Below are 16,601 nucleotides of genomic sequence, written 5' to 3'. Positions count from 1 at the left end.
AACATGGAACATCGCTCATGTTCTTCTTGATAGAAGAGAATGGAACAAAATAAGTGATACAGTTGTGAGCAGAGCCTAAGTTGTCGGCGTGTGGCAGAATTGAGGCTGTATTTCAAGAGTAAATTATCTCACAGCTTGTACATCATAACATTCTTTAAAAGTTGGAAGCGGTGATGCACACTTTGGGTTATCCCTCAGTCCCATAATATAGGAGTATAGAATAGAAATGGAGCATGGATGTAGGAATAGGTTGTGCGTTTTTGTGTGGTTTTACAATAATACAGTACTAGGCTAAAGGGATTTCTACATAGCTATTGCTTCCGGAATTAAGAGTTGGAAACCCTTATCCCAAAATGGCCTTGTTTTTAAAAGTCCTTTTTTTTTTTTTTCCCCTTACACTGTAGATAAAATGTTTTACTTTATACGATGCCCATTCACATAAAGGGGTCTCGAGACCAGAGGTCCCTCTATGCAGTCACTAATAGAAGAAATCAAAAGTTGCCGAAACCTTTCCTCCCATGTTGTCCATAATACCCTAAGAATAAAGCCTCTTTAAATATCCGTACCTTTGGGCACTTGACACCAGGATGGCAGAAGACCTCACGCTGAAGGTCCCCCAGAGATGTCCCATTCTGTTCCCTTCTGTGATTATTATGGCTGTCTGATCAGTGGTTTACCAGCTTTTCCTTGTGCGCTTTTGCGCTTGCACCCGTGACCCATGTCAAGCTTACCGTCAGTCTCACACTGCCCGCACCGCACTGTTCACCAACCTCAGACCTGCAGATGATCGATGAGATTGGGCCGTTTTTAAGTTCCTTCTATGATTCTCGTATCTCGAGACGCCAGTATGCTTTGTGGTTGGTCCAGCATTCTGATACAGCGCTCACATTATGACACCTGCATCTTTTAATCTACACCTACATTGTACGTACATACAGTGAAGGTGTCTCTCGATTGCCCCCCCATAAACAAGCAGTAATTGACTTACTAGAAGTCGATCTGCACTCGTTTAATAACCCATTCGCACACTGCTGAAACAGGCTTTATGGGAACAGAACAATAGTTATTACCGTCGTCCTGTCCCCACCATACCGCATGCATATTTGACAACAGCACATCCCCTGTGTTCACGTATTCCTTTTATGACACGCTCATTAGATGCTTCAATACGAAAAATAGGATCTATTGCTGCTAATGTGCATGTGCATTTCCTGAAGGAACAGGAAAGTAGAGTCTAGGAAAGCCCCATTGTGAAAATGGCAAGATTTTATTTATTTTTCATACAGATCATGATCAGAATAATAAATATTTCTAAAATATTTTAAGTGTACAAGTTGTCTCTTCAGAGAGGAAGAAGACTTGAACTCTAGCTCCACTTATTAGAAGCAGTGATCCTACAAGTCACTATCAACCCTTTAACGAGCTTTGCAATATGACTTGGGATAAAAGCCAAACCATAATCTCATTTTACAAACACTTGTTTCAGGGTGTTGCCCCTCATCAATGCAAAGTATGATATCTGATTTGGCTAGGTGAGACATTATGGACTGAGGTGTAAGGGGTAGCGTTTCTCCTCGTGGAGAGTGACACACAGGTCAGGCTTGGCATGTCAGAGTGAGGTGACTTATACGCCATGCTTATTGTCTCTTCACAGAAGAAGACTAGAACTGTATAGGTGGCGCTAGAGTTCTAATTTCCCACAGGAGCATGCATGGCTTATAAGTCTCCTCACTCTGACATGCCAGGCTTGGCTTGTCACTCTCCCCAAGGAGAACTTTTACCCTTTTAGACCCTAAAATTTGTTAAACCATGCACTCACATTACAACCTGATTTAAACCGTCGGTCGTTTTCGGATGACACAAACAATCTCTTTGGAATGAAAATTCTGAGTTCTTTATTATTACACATTTGTCAGTTATCACTTTTGGAAATGTCAGTTCTCCAGTGACAGCTGGATAATATCCGGTCCCTACACGCCCTGGCACGGTCAGGGCTGAACTGACCGTACCACACTCCATAAATGGATGGGATATTTGTCCTTAGTGGGTTGAGTCCTTAGGCCACGGTCACACGGTCAGCATTTGGTCGGTATTTTACCTCAGTATTTGTAAGCCAGAACCAGGAGTGCATGATAAATACAGAAGTGGTGACGGGTTTCTATTATGCTTCTCCTCTGAGGTAAAATACTGACAAACACTGACCGTGTGAACGTGGCCTTACACAGTCTATCGCTGCCTAATCACTGCTAATTGTAGAGCAACAAATCCTCAACACAAGGGGAATGGTAACGCCCAGTTGTCAATTTATTCATAGGTTTCCAGGATGAATAACAGGAACTTAACAGTACAGAAAAATGACAAAATATGACAAATGTTCCTTGTTTGTGAGGAATTTAAGTACTTATATTTTAAAACCGTCCTGTAGGTGTCAGAATCTTAGACCCCAACTTTTCATAGAGTTTAAAGGGGGTTGTCCGGTCAAAACGGATAAGACTGCAGTCACTGTGCACGTAGTCACCGGATTCTGAGCAGAGACCAGAGGGTATATATGAATTACACATACCCCCGGCCAGTGGGCGCGGCCTTGTTCCTGGCACTTGTACTGAGCCGAGGTCGCACCCTGACCAATGACGCTGATGACTAGAGGGCGCAGCCTCGCTCACAAGTGTATGGAGAGTGAGGCCATGCCCACTGGCCTGGAGTATGTATAAATCATACTTGCCCTCCGGTCCCGGGTCTGAAACCGGCAAATCCCTGCAGCACACAGTGCGTTCGCCGGGGAGATTAGGAAGTCTGCAGTCACACAGAGTGACTGCAGACTTGTCAGTTTTGACTGGACAGCCCCTTTAAGGCTATATTCACACATGGCATTTTGGCACTAGACATTACAAGATTAAAGCCACGTTCACAGCACCATAATCCCAATCACGGGCAGCACCGTCATGAATAACGATGACATAAGGCCGTTCTGAGCGGGTGAAATAATGCGAGAGCTCGGTCTATGGGATCAGCCGCAGACTCACGATTCGGCTGCTTTGCCTTGAATGCTTGTAGCTTGGATCAGTGCTGCTTGGAAACATTTGGATTATAAATCTGTGAATTACTAAAAGGGGTTATTCTAATCCTCCAAAACAGATCTGGTTGGATAGTGCTTGTAAAAACAAGCACTTTTGCAATTTACTGCTTATTAAAATTTTCAGCCGTTCTTGAGATATTAACACTTTTGTTTAAAGCTCATTGCCTTGGAGACCGACCAATGCAGTGTTACAATCTAAATTACAGCAGTGGTCGGTTTCCTAGGCAATAAGTTGCGAACAAAAGTGTTAATATCTCAAGAACGGTTCTTGATTTTAGTAAGCTGTAAATTGCAAAAGTACTCGTTTTTACAGGCTCTATCTGACTACCTATGAAGATGGGAATAACCCTTTAATGTTTGACATGACTAATGTTCATTGGATAATGTGTCATATTCACTTCCCTACAGAATCCAGATTGGAGGGGTGGTTGTCACTTCCTGTGCGAAACACTAAGAAGTTTGGCTGGATTAAGAAGGTGAGTGTATGATCCGTACAGGACAGAGAATTATTAAGTGATTGTCCAAACACTGGAAAAATATGGCTCCACCTTCTCCACAGGTTATGTGCGGTATTTCAGCGCTACCTCATTCATTTCAGTGGAGTTGATTTGCAATACCAGACATGACCCATGTGCAAGTGTGGCGCTGTCTTTTTAATCCTGTACACACTGAATCTTGTATCAGCTTGTTGCTTATTTACTTATTTTTGCCTTTTCCCCTCTAGTATGTGGTCGTTAGCAGCAAGAAAATTCTGTTTTACGACAGTGAACAGGATAAAGAGCAGTCCAACCCGTACATGGTATTAGATATTGAGTAAGTATTTTTCATAACTCTTGTTAAAAAGAAATATTTTTATGTTTAATTCACAGTTTTGCAAAAAACATTAGAGATGAGCGAATCAATCAAAACTGCTTCAAACTTCCTAGAGAATCTGAATTTTTTGCCACTTTTTTCACTCAAAACCAACAGCGGATTTAAATGGGGTTAAAAATTGGTGCCCACCTCTTCCCAGCCCTCATTTTCTCTGTTCCGCTTCCCTCCCCCCACTGTTCCGCCTCCCCTTCCCCCCACTGTTCCTCCCCTTCCCCCCACTGTTCCTCCCCTTCCCCCCACTGTTCCTCCCCTTCCCCCCACTGTTCCGCCTTTCCTCCCCACTGTCCCGCAGAACAGTAAGGACAGGGTGTGAAGCTGAAGGAAGAGGGCCGGGGAGAATATAATTTTTTTTTTTTTTTAGAATTCTATTATGATTTCTGTAGAATAAATTTCAAGCAAATCAAATTTCCCAGCCAAATTCAAACATATTCCTGTAAATTCACTCATCCATAATAATAACAGCAATAATAATAATAATAATAACACCTTGGTATTCAACTAGTAACTATCCATATAATAGTAAAATAAAAAAAAAAAAATCTTGCACTTCTCATATTGGCCTTTAGGTGTCAGTATAACAGGTGTATCTCGCTTTACAGCATGCAGTGAAAGTATAGAATATATTGCCTTTCCTTTTATAACACTGGAATTATTGTTTTCACAGTAAACTATTCCACGTGCGACAGGTAACACAAACAGACGTGTATCGGGCGGATGCTAAAGAAATTCCTCGGATTTTCCAGGCAAGTGAAACATGGAGAAGAAGGTTTAGTGTTCAAAATGTTCAGTTTTTTTTTTTATAGAAACCAGATTAGATGTGAAAAATGATCATTTGGGGTGCATGATCCGTGTTCTGAAAGAAGTGATCACACATGTATTTAGTAGGTAAACGTCTAAAGCCTTGTTCACATGTAGCATTTTTTTTCTGCATTTTTTTCAGTTCAAGGCAAAGTGAATTCTGCTTCTTTTTTTCCGCGTCTATGGGGAGCCTGGAGGGCACTTGTAAAATCACTATAGTTTTGATGTGTGATATATCAGTGTTCCTACTTAAAAAGAAAAAAAAAAATACTACTGTTTAGAATCAACTGCGAAAAACGAAAAAACATTAAAAATAATTACAAAAAAAGAAGCAATAAACGGTGCGGATCGCTATTGCATATTTTTGGGAAACAAATAGATGGAAATATGACCTAAAAGATAATTTCCATCATGTTTTATCAGAATCCTGACGTCATATTTAACATTTTTTCAGTATTTTGGGTTTTATACTTTTCATATTTACCGTAGGTCTAGTAAAAATCCTCATAGATCACAATTTCCCTGACAGTTTGTTATGTGTTCTGTAATGAGCAGAGAAGTAATAATAATATATATGTATATGTGTTTTATCCATAGATTTTGTATGACAATGAAGGAGAAAGCAAAAAAGAGCAAGAATTCCCAGTGGATCCAGTGGAGAAATCGAACTATATCTGCCACAAAGGACACGAGTTCATTCCCACGTTATACCATTTCCCAACAAGCTGTGACGCCTGTATGAAGCCCCTGTGGCACATGTTCAAGCCCCCCGCTGCCTTAGAGTGCCGGCGCTGCCATATCAAGTGCCACAAGGACCATATGGATAAAAAAGAGGAAATGATAGCACCTTGCAAAGGTACCTGGGACACGATGTCTCTCCGGGCAGGGCGGAATATAAAATTTTGTGATCATTTTAAAGGGTCATTCCCCAAATATTGGTTTAAGGGACGACTCGCTGATCGCTGGGGGTCCGACCTGTGATGCCAAGAAGACTTTCCAATTGTCCCATAGAAAGTTAATGAAGGGCTAAATATTCCCACCTCTGCCGCATTCAGGATGGGGCCCCTTAGAGCCGGATTCCAGGTTCCAGCACCCCCAGTTTCTGGATCAGAAGATCCCCAGTGATCAATAAGTTATGGGTTTGGATCAGTTTAATATTTTTGGAATAACTCTTTAAGACAAACTTTTTGACGTGGCTTCATGTAGAGTTTTGAAGGCACAAAGTGGAGGCTCATCAGCCATATCTGTCCTATCGAAGATCCTCTTCAGATAATTTACAAGCGTTCTACGGTCTAGTCAGTGCCAAAAATTACATTTAGACGCTTTAAAAAAAAAAAAAAAAAGTCTAAGAAACAAAATGAATGGAAAATTTTGCTCATCTCATGATTTACCAGGAGAAATGTCCAAAAATTCCTTTTTTTTTAACATCTTTCTCCTCTGTTGAGGTGTAAGTGCTCAAAGTTTCAGGCCCGAAGCCTGAGGCTGCACCACTGACGGATTCATCGTTCTGTGGTGTAATCTAAGTGTTTCCTTTTCTTTCCTTCCAGTAAACTATGATATTTCTACGGCTAAGAATCTACTTCTGTTAGCAAACTCCACAGAAGAGCAGCAGAAGTGGGTGAGTCGGCTTGTGAAAAAAATCCCGAAAAAGCCACCAGCTCCTGATCCCTTCGCCCGCTCCTCTCCGAGAACTTCCATAAAGGTACAGCCAAACCCGTCGATGAGGCGACCTAGTCGACAACTTCCTCCAAACAAATCCAGGTAAGAATATTACTGGTGTGCAGGAGGTCTACCCGCCGCTCTCTGCTAAAGCCCGACTCTGCAGCACCTGCGCATTAGTTATACTCTGCCTTACTAGTGGGCACAAGTGAGCAGAGTTAAGGTTGTGTGCATGACCGGAGGGCACATGGAGACCCCACAGGTTCACACTACAGACTACAGCGAGACTGAAAATGTCACGTGTGTACAGGGGGGGTGGGGGGGCGTAGCAGAGGCCCATCCTATCCTACGCAGATCTGTAATGTACGGCCTGCGTCCACGGGCCGGTAATTTGTCATAAGTGGACATTGAGACATTTTTTTTTTTTTCTATTTTAATGCATGTTTTTCGAAAAAAAAATATTATTTTTTAAATGTTCCATCATTTTGGCTTTTACTGGCACCTGGCTGCCGAAAGAGTTAACTGAGAATCCATCAGTCAGCTTGTTCTGACCAGGAAGTTTGTATCTTTTTTTCAGTCTTTTTTTTTTTTTTTTTTTTTTTTTTTTTTTTTGTAACCCCTAATATGCTGATTGCTGATCACAGACCACATTGAAGTTTAGCTGAACTTTGATGTGGTCATAAATCAGCTGAGAGGAAGTCTACAAAACAGTGAGGGCTCTTTCAGTCCGATCTTATGGACTGGGCACACGTCTCCCGAACCCAAGCGTGACAGCCTCTTAGAAATATATGAAGCTGTCACGCTTAGTTCAGTAGACGCGCCGACAGTCCGTGCAATGTGATCAGGGATCGCGGAAATCTGAAAGAGCCCTTACAAGTTATCAGTTATCAGAAGGAACTCACTGACAGGTTCTCAGTTAAGTCATTGAGCAGTCAGCTTTAGGTAACGCATGCTTCACCTAAAACACTGGTCTCTGTTCACATTCCATTCACTGTTTCTAGCTCTGCTCCTGTCCTCCGAATCATTCTCCATTGACTTTACTTTTACCTTTTTCAAATGCAACAGTAAGTAAGAGCGGCCAGCAACTGCCATGTTCCCAGCATGCATCACTTTGCGGTCAGCACTAACCCGCTATGCGATCGCCAGTCATGCCCTTCTTCTGTACTTAGATTTGCAGTAGTTTTAGACTATTAGCCCAAGTTGGCACATCAGCATTCTGCTACTAGCCTGGCATGAAGCAGGTCATCAACACCATTTATTCTTCCCTGTCTGCTGTCACCATCATGTCATCTCACTTCAATCATTTTTTAAAGGGTTAATCCCATTTTCATAAATGGGAAACTGCCGGACAGTGCTTGTAAAAACAAGCCATTTTGCAATTTACTGCTTATTAAAATTTTCAGCCGTTCTTGAGTTACTCACTTTTTTCTTTTGTTTACAGCTTGTTGCCACGGAGACCGACCGCCTCTGCTAGTCAGTCTATCATGCACAGTTCTTACAGGTCTTTTTCTATTGGGCTTGTAAGCGCTGTTTTTGAAGTCGGCTAGGATTAATAGAGCAAATAGTTACATCCTAATCCCTGCCAGCTTCGGCACAGTACTTAAAAGCTAGAAAGCAGTGGTGGTCGGTCTACTAAGCAACCAGCTGTAAACAAAAGGAAGTGTTAATATCTCAAGAACGGCTGCACATTTTATTAAGATGTAAATTGCAAAAGTTCTTGTCTTTACAAGCACTATCCGTCAATATGCATCTGAAGATGGGAATAAAACCCTTTTTTTTGTACTCTTTCTGTTCCTTAATAATATTGGTGTTTTGGAGTAGATTTGTAGAGTCGGCATATGTGTTGTTGTAATGCAATTGGTTTTTTTTGTTTTTTTTTTTTACCTTTTTAAGTAAATACTAAATTTTGTGTGCAATTTTCCATTTAAAAGTTTATTCCAATTATTGATGTGTGATAGGTCTGGGTCCATCTGGTGAGGCGACCGCTCTGTAATTCACATTTATTTTTATGGGTACACACAGCGATCAGACATTTATCTTGTGGATAGGCCATAAATGTCTATGGCTGGGTCAAAGTGGTGGGGTCAGAGTCTCTTGAATGAGAAGATGGAGCAAAAAATGTCTCCATATTCTCCATTGTGTCAGTCCGTGGAAATCAGACTGCACCCAGATGTCATCCGAGTGCAGTCAGATGGTTTCCACAGACATGACTGAGTGCGATCCGAATAGAATAACATTAGTTCGAGGGCAATCCCATGTTTTGTCAGCTTGCACTCGGACAACAAATATGCTCATCTGCACCTTCCCTAAATTAGTGTAAAACCTCATTCTTCCAAATGTGTCCTCTCCCTGTTTTCTGTGGACAGAGCACATACCCATTATAGTGCATGGGGCTTTTGACACATCTGTGTTTTTTGGGGGGACAGATTGCCCACAGAAAAAAAAAATACAAAATGCGACATATCTGTTTTTGATCCGAGCCGTAGATCCAACTTACCAATGCAAATCAATGGGTAGAAAAAAAAAGAGAGACGGCGCACAGATACATCTGTGTCTCACCCGAGCTCTGTCCATTTTTTCCCATTTAAAGGGGTAGGAGAAGTTTGGAACTTGCATATTAGAAAAAAGGATGCCTCACTTATGGTAAAAATTGACACTCAAAACCATTTTTCTCGTATGCAAAGCTTCCTCCTCCCAAAAAGAAAAGGACATCTGGGTGAGGCTTTAGATCAACAAGGAGATACCATCTGTGGGTCGATATTATCCATACTACTGTCCAAACCTTGGTTGATCCTACTAGTGATGGGATTTGTGAGCGGAGATCCTGAAAACAACTGATGGACACACTGATTCACAAGATGTCATAGTCCTGGCATGGGTTCTCGGCACTCATTTTAGTGAGGGTGGGCACATCCAGTACCTGGGACCTCAAGGTCCTCCTCTATGCTATGATCACTCTTGGTTTAGAGATGACACCGTCTTCTGAGTCCATTGGGGAATATGGAGGGTCTCTTCACATGCCTTCATCTTAAACATCAACACTCCTGTTGCAGACTGCTTGACCTGGCTTTTAAAGACTGGGACTGGTCTCTGGATGACGTGGAGGATGATGGGGATGATGTTTTTGATTTCTGAAGCGGTAACCTGGAATGCATATTTGATACCAACCTTGTTACTTTCCTGCCTGCGTTTTGTGGTTTTGATGTGTGTGTCCCCGATGAAAGCATGCACCTCAGGGTGACTTATGGGAACATCAGCCAGAACTATGACCTACACAATACAAAGCCCTGGGAGCCATGAGTCCAAACCAGTATCGATGACCATGGAGAGCAGCTGGTGGCCTCTGGTGTTAGACACCTGAGTGGTTTCACCTTTTTTCATAGTCATTAATATCTGCTTTGTGATTATGAACGCACTGGGAGACGACTGGCATTTTTGAAGGAAACATGACTGGTTCTTTCAATGGTAAGAGTTTTGAAGTCCATGGATCCACCGGTATGACCCAAGTCCAGGGTGCTACAGTGGGGAAAAAAAGTATCTAGTCAGTCAGCAATAGTGCAAGTTCCACCACTTAAAAAGATGAGAGGCGTCTGTAATTTACATCATAGGTAGACCTCAACTATGGGAGACAAACTGAGAAAAAAAAATCCAGAAAATCACATTGTCTGTTTTTTTTCATTTTATTTGCATATTATGGTGGAAAATAAGTATTTGGTCAGAAACAAAATTTCATCTCAATACTCTGTGATATATCTTTTGTTGGCAATGACAGAGGTCAAACGTTTTCTGTAAGTCTTCACAAGGTTGCCACACACTGTTGTTGGTATGTTGGCCCATTCCTCCATGCAGATCTCCTCTAGAGCAGTGATGTTTTTGGCTTTTCGCTTGGCAACACGGACTATCAATTCCCTCCAAAGGTTTTCTATAGGGTTGAGATCTGGAGACTGGCTAGGCCACTCCAGGACCTTGAAATGCTTCTTACGAAGCCACTCCTTCGTTGCCCTGGCGGTGTGCTTTGGATCATTGTCATTTTGAAAGACCCAGCCACGTTTCATCTTCAATGCCCTTGCTGATGGAAGGAGGTTTGCACTCAAAATCTCACGATACATGGCCCCATTCATTCTTTCATGTACCCGGATCAGTCGTCCTGGCCCCTTTGCAGAGAAACAGCCCCAAAGCATGATGTTTCCACCACCATGCTTTACAGTAGGTATGGTGTTTGATGGATGCAACTCAGTATTCTTTTTCCTCCAAACACGACAAGTTGTGTTTCTACCAAACAGTTCCAGTTTGGTTTCATCAGACCATAGGACATTCTCCCAAAACTCCTCTGGATCATCCAAATGCTCTCTAGCAAACTTCAGACGGGCCCGGACATGTACAGGCTTAAGCAGTGGGACACGTCTGGCACTGCAGGATCTGAGTCCATGGTGGCGTAGTGTGTTACTTATGGTAGGCCTTGTTACATTGGTCCCAGCTCTCTGCAGTTCATTCACTAGGTCCCCCCGCGTGGTTCTGGGATTTTTGCTCACCGTTCTTGTGATCATTCTGACCCCACGGGGTGGGATTTTGCGTGGAGCACCAGATCGAGGGAGATTATCAGTGGTCTTGTATGTCTTCCATTTTCTAATTATTGCTCCCACAGTTGATTTCTTCACTCCAAGCTGGTTGGCTATTGCAGATTCAGTCTTCCCAGCCTGGTGCAGGGCTACAATTTTGTTTCTGGTGTCCTTTGACAGCTCTTTTGTCTTCACCATAGTGGAGTTTGGAGTCAGACTGTTTGAGGGTGTGCACAGGTGTCTTTTTATACTGATAACAAGTTTAAACAGGTGCCATTACTACAGGTAATGAGTGGAGGAAAGAGGAGACTCTTAAAGAAGAAGTTACAGGTCTGTGAGAGCCAGAAATCTTGATTGCTTGTTTCTGACCAAATACTTATTTTCCACCATAATATGCAAATAAAATGAAAAAAAAACCAGACAATGTGATTTTCTGGATTTTTTTTTCTCAGTTTGTCTCCCATAGTTGAGGTCTACCTATGATGTAAATTACAGACGCCTCTCATCTTTTTAAGTGGTGGAACTTGCACTATTGCTGACTGACTAAATACTTTTTTTCCCCACTGTATGTGCAAGCCACTGTCTGGAGATATCGTCTTCTGTTAGGGATTCCCATTAAGGCTGAGGCTAGCTGGCGATAAAGTAGGTAATTCAGTCAAAGATCGCGCTGTGCCTCTGATATATTGCAACTGGTTCTGACTTTGTGGTGTTTGTTGTAGCCGCAGTACCCTGCAGATCGCAACGTATCCCCCTTCGCCTGCATTTACCTGCCATGTAGAAGCGGCATAGCTCGATCTATGGTCGCCATGTAGCCCTAAGCTTACAGTGATGGATTTATGTTGCATGTACCGTAGCATTATATATTATATTCCCCCCGAGTCCAGATCTGGGAACACACTGCCAATCATTCTGAGCTGCAGCCAAGTCCGATGTGGTTACAGACAGGTTGTAGTCGGCAGCGTGTCTGTATTGCTTGTTTTGCTGTGGGCTTTTTGCTTTTTTTGGATGCTGATTGTGTTGTTGGTTTTGCAGTGTTACTGTTTTTCATGGTCCAGAAAACTAGTTTTCTGACCTTTTTTTTTTTTTTTTTTTAATTAAATTTGTTAACCCGCATTATGCTGCAGACAATGCAAGAATATGCGGTATATTGAAGGAAATATCATCCGAAAATGACCTCATTTTTATTTTAGGCTTTTATGTTCAATGTAAATTTTTTTTCTCACTTTTGCATGTAATTGTGCAGAGGTGAGGAGGTGAGTTGTCACATTCCTATTGTGACTGATGGATGTAGAAGTGCTATCATCAGTAGTCTAGTATCGGGCTTAGTGGCTAGTGTGAAAATTAAGAGAGCACCATTAATTCCCCATGATGTACATAAGGGGGTTACATACAAAATACAAATATATTACAGCGAACAGCTGACAGTGACAGACTGGTACAGAGGGGAGAGGGCCAGCCAAAGCTTTTCCACTGAAATCCCACCAAGGCAGTATGCCGAGCTCCAGGGTGTCCTATCTTACCCCCATTCAGATCTGCTCTTCTCTGGAGGGCTACACACAAAAATCACCATCTAGAGATCTGCTCTTAATAGCTGTTTGCTACACCTGGTGATAATGCACTAAGCTGGCAGACAGCCGCGAGCCACCCATCATGGGTCCGCGAGTCACATGTGGCTTTTGAACTAAATGTTGGGGACCCCTGGTCTACAGGATAATGGTGCAGGAGACAGTAGTATAGAGGGCTGCAGCAGCTCTGGTGGTGATGGTGAGGTGGCTGTAAGTGTTCTGAAGAGATGGGTTGTCAAGTTTGGTCTGAAAGTTCTGAAGCTAGCTTGCAATTGGATGAGTTGGGGCACAGAATTCCAGAGTATTGGGGATGATAAGGAGGCGATTGAGTGAGGAACTTAAAAGTGTGGAGGTGAGAAGAAGGTTTTGAGAGGATCGGTAATTACATGTTAGGTAGCAGGAGATTAGTTTGGAGCTATACGGAGGAGACAGAATATGGATGGCTTTTTAGGTCAATGTTAATAGTTTGAACTGGATCAATTGGGGCATTGGCAGCCAATGAAGGGATTTGCAAAGAGGCAAAGCGGAGAACTATCAAGGAGAAAGATGAAATAGTTGGACAGCAGAGTTGAGGACAGACTGTAGTGGTCTGAAAGTGTTAGCAGGGAGACCACAGAAGTGGATATTGCAGTACTCCAGGTGGGAGATGAGGGCATGCACTATTAATTTTGTGGAATAATGGTTGAGGAAAGGACAGATTCTGGATGTATTTTTGAGTTAGAGGCTGCAGGAGGTTGAAAGAGCTTGGGTATGTGGTTTGAAGGACAGGGCAGAGCCAAGGGTTACTCCAAGGCAACGGACATCCGGTAAAGGGGAAAGGGTGTTGTCATTTATTGTGATAGATGGATCAGGTTTGGGCATTAGGAGAGGTGGAGGAAAAATTAGGTCAGTTTTGTCCACATTGAGCTTTAAGGAAGCGAGAGGAGAAGGATATGTCTGAAAGACACTCTGTGGTTCTGGACAGCAAAAAGGTGACGTCTAGGCCAGAAAGGTAGATCTGAGTGTCATCAGCATATAGGTGGTACTGGAAGCCGTGGGATTTTATGAGTAATGCTAGGCCAAAGGTATAGATTAACAAGAGTATGGGTCCCATAACAGAACCTTTAGGAAGACCAACCAAAAGAGGGAGATGTGAAGAGGTGGAGTGGGAGACGCTAAATGTGCAGATAGAGAGCTGTGAGGAGATCCAGGAAACGGCAAGGTCTTTAACACCAGCGGAAGAGAGGATTTGTAGTAGAAACGAGAGGTCGACTGTTGAAGGCAGAGAAGATCTAGAAGACGCATAGACAACTGTCTTAGCTTTGGCTGTGTGTGTATGTATATATGTTTTTTTTATTTATTTTATTTCTGGTACCTAATTTAAGCAGTTGGTCATTTTCTGATGACACATTCCCTTTCAAGTATCATTGTTCTTTTAGATGACCCCCCGCTTCTGTAGTGGTTGATCTGGTCCCATTTTTCCTTTCTGTGAAGAAAGATATTATGGCGGCCCATACCCCCACCGTATGACTTTGTGCCCCCTGAGGCTGTATATAATAAAGCATTAACTATGGCTCCTGAGTTACAGTCTTCTTGCTTTTCCTAATCAGCACCTGGGACTCGTCTAGTTATTTGCCGCTAACGTTCTTCCTTTTGTCTTTCAGTTAACTGCCTTCTGTGAACGCAGTGCCCATTTCAAGATGATTTCTTCCATTCAATGAAAACAATAAGACTGAACGCAAAAATAAGGTGTCCAAAATATTTAAAAAAAAAACTATTTTTCAAAAAAATCAAAAAGACTGTGCTTATATATCAGAGGTTTACAAAAAATATGTTGCTGCAATATAGAAAGAGAAAAAAAAAAAGGAAAAATGTTAATTCCTGACGAGTGGCTTTGGCAAGCTCAGGGTGATCAAAAGTCACTGTGATAACGTTAGACCCCTACCCGGGATTAATACCCAGGTTACACTCCTGATTCTTTGCAATGAAAATTTTGAGAGGGGTGAGGGGGGCTTTTACCGCTTCAATTTCGGACAAAGGACATTGGGAGACGAGTGCTGGATCCACAGAGTTTTCTCCTCGAATCGTTACACTACACCCAGACTAGAGAAGAGCGCCGGTCTCGCAGCTGACAGCTTCCACAGCGGTTTTTTTTTGTTTTTTTTTGGTGCTTCGTACAGCTCCGCCAATGAATGGGCCTCCTGGATGAGAAAAATCAAAGGACCGTGTATATATTTGTATCGTACCGAGGCTTTCTGAGAATGCCACCCTTTATTTTTGTACTCCTTGACCAATACCTGCGGTTGTGACTATGCACATGTACAAAGCCATAGTGTTTATCCCTCGGTCGGACGCAACTCGAGGGATTCCGAAAAATAAAAAAAAATAAATTGCATGCAAGAGCTGAGTACATTCAAGTCTCAAAGCCTGTGTAACTGCAAACACCTTCTTCCAAAAAATATCTGGATGCCTTAATAAAAAAAAATAAAAAATTAAATCTAGTTTGACCAAGCCCCCCAGCCCTTTTGGTTGGGGGCTGACGGGTCACACTGATTATTATTTTTTTGGGAGATTCTGCCTCTTTTTGAATGTATATTGAGAATTCCAGAAGTCTACTCTGATTAACCTCCTTTCCATCAAGCACACTTTCTTCGACCCCTCAGTATTAGAAGTCTCCAAAATCTAAATCTTTCTCTCTCTTTCTTTCTCTCTCTCTCGTACCCTTGTAAGTGCCGAAGCCGCAGCCTTTTTGGGGGTGAGGTATGTATTTACATGGATGCACCACTACATTGACGACATTGGGATTAGTTTTACATAGCATCACTTATATTAATAAAGCAGTGGGTTCCAAAGGTTTCAAATTCATCAGCTATACAGTAGACTGCCTCGTCGGTTTACACAGACTTCCATAGAAAGGGAAGAAATGTGCAGAAACTGTAAAATCTGAATAGTTAACCAAACTGCTGCCCATTTCTATTTTTTGGTGCCTTAGAGACGTTGCCATTCCCAAAACTGCATTCTGAAAAATACTACTTTAACCCACAACATGGCTGCCTCGACGGTGCTCCCCTCCTGGAAGAAAAGGATGTCCATTAAGTGCGTTTTTTTTTTTTTTGCTTGCCTTGGTTTGTGTTCTACTTATGTTTTTATTTCTACAGAGAGAGAAAGACATCAATGATTGAATAAATGTAATTTTTTTTAAAAAGCACACACCCACACACGCACATAAAAACATGGGCTGTCACAAGCTTCAGTCATACTGTAGATGTATTTTAATATTTCAGGAACGGTTCTCTAGCACCTAGCTCTAGGTTATGGAATACATTTCGTATCGGAGCATTTGAAGAATGTTTAGCTGGGATGTAAAAAAAAAATAAAGTAAAAAAATAATTAAAGAAAAAAAAAATGAAAGAAATAAGGACCTCGGAGGTGCTTATTGGAATTATTTTTACATGGTCTTATTAAGAAAAAAAAGTATATATATAAATATAATTTATGTGGGCTCGTTCATGCTGTACACCTAAATATCCCTCAAAGTGCATGTTTTATACAGAAAGCAGTATGATAAAATGTTAACCATATTGACAATAAAATATAACATGTATTCTGCAGTGCCTCGTGTCTCTTATGTGGTCTGAGCTGTCACTCAGTGCCTCGTGTCTCTTATGTGGTCTGAGCTGTCACTCAGTGCCTCGTGTCTCTAATAATGTGGTCTGAGCTGTCACTCAGTGCCTCGTGTCTCTAATAATGTGGTCTGAACTGTCACTCAGTGCCTCATATCTCTAATAATGTGGTCTGAACTGTCAATCAGTGCCTCGTATCTCTAATAATGTGGTCTGAACTGTCACTTGATGCCTCCTGTCTCTAGTAATGTGGCCTGAACTGTCACTCAGTGTCTCGTGTCTCTAATAATGTGGTCTGAGCTGTCACTCAGTGTCTCCTGTCTCTAATAATGTGGTCTGAGCTGTCACTCAGTGCCTCGTGTCTGTAATAATGTGGTCTGAGCTGTCACTCAGTGTCTCGTGTCTCTAATAATGTGGTCTGAACTGTCACTCAGTGTCTCCTGTCTCTAATAATGTCGTCTGAGCTGTC

The 16,601-nt window shown here is 42.1% G+C and overlaps 1 protein-coding gene across 1 annotated transcript in view; it reads left to right on the top strand.

Moving 5' to 3' along the window:
- ROCK2 (Rho associated coiled-coil containing protein kinase 2) overlaps positions 1–16,113 on the top strand; it is a 184,571-nt gene extending 168,458 nt beyond the window's left edge. The window contains exons 27-32 of the mRNA XM_073568234.1: positions 3,485–3,552; positions 3,801–3,889; positions 4,614–4,692; positions 5,345–5,603; positions 6,295–6,508; positions 14,174–16,113. Coding sequence (XP_073424335.1) covers positions 3,485–3,552; positions 3,801–3,889; positions 4,614–4,692; positions 5,345–5,603; positions 6,295–6,508; positions 14,174–14,177 — 713 coding nt within the window. The 3' untranslated portion in view covers positions 14,178–16,113. The remainder of the gene's footprint in view (positions 1–3,484; positions 3,553–3,800; positions 3,890–4,613; positions 4,693–5,344; positions 5,604–6,294; positions 6,509–14,173) is intronic.
- The last annotated feature ends 488 nt before the right edge of the window (positions 16,114–16,601 follow it).

Source organism: Dendrobates tinctorius, unplaced genomic scaffold (assembly GCF_039654945.1).
Source record: "Dendrobates tinctorius isolate UK_male_01 unplaced genomic scaffold, ASM3965494v1 ptg000021l, whole genome shotgun sequence".
NCBI classification, from domain to species: Eukaryota; Metazoa; Chordata; class Amphibia; order Anura; family Dendrobatidae; genus Dendrobates; species Dendrobates tinctorius.
Note: the sequence above shows the minus strand (reverse complement) of the source record. Positions and strands in the feature narration are given on the sequence as shown.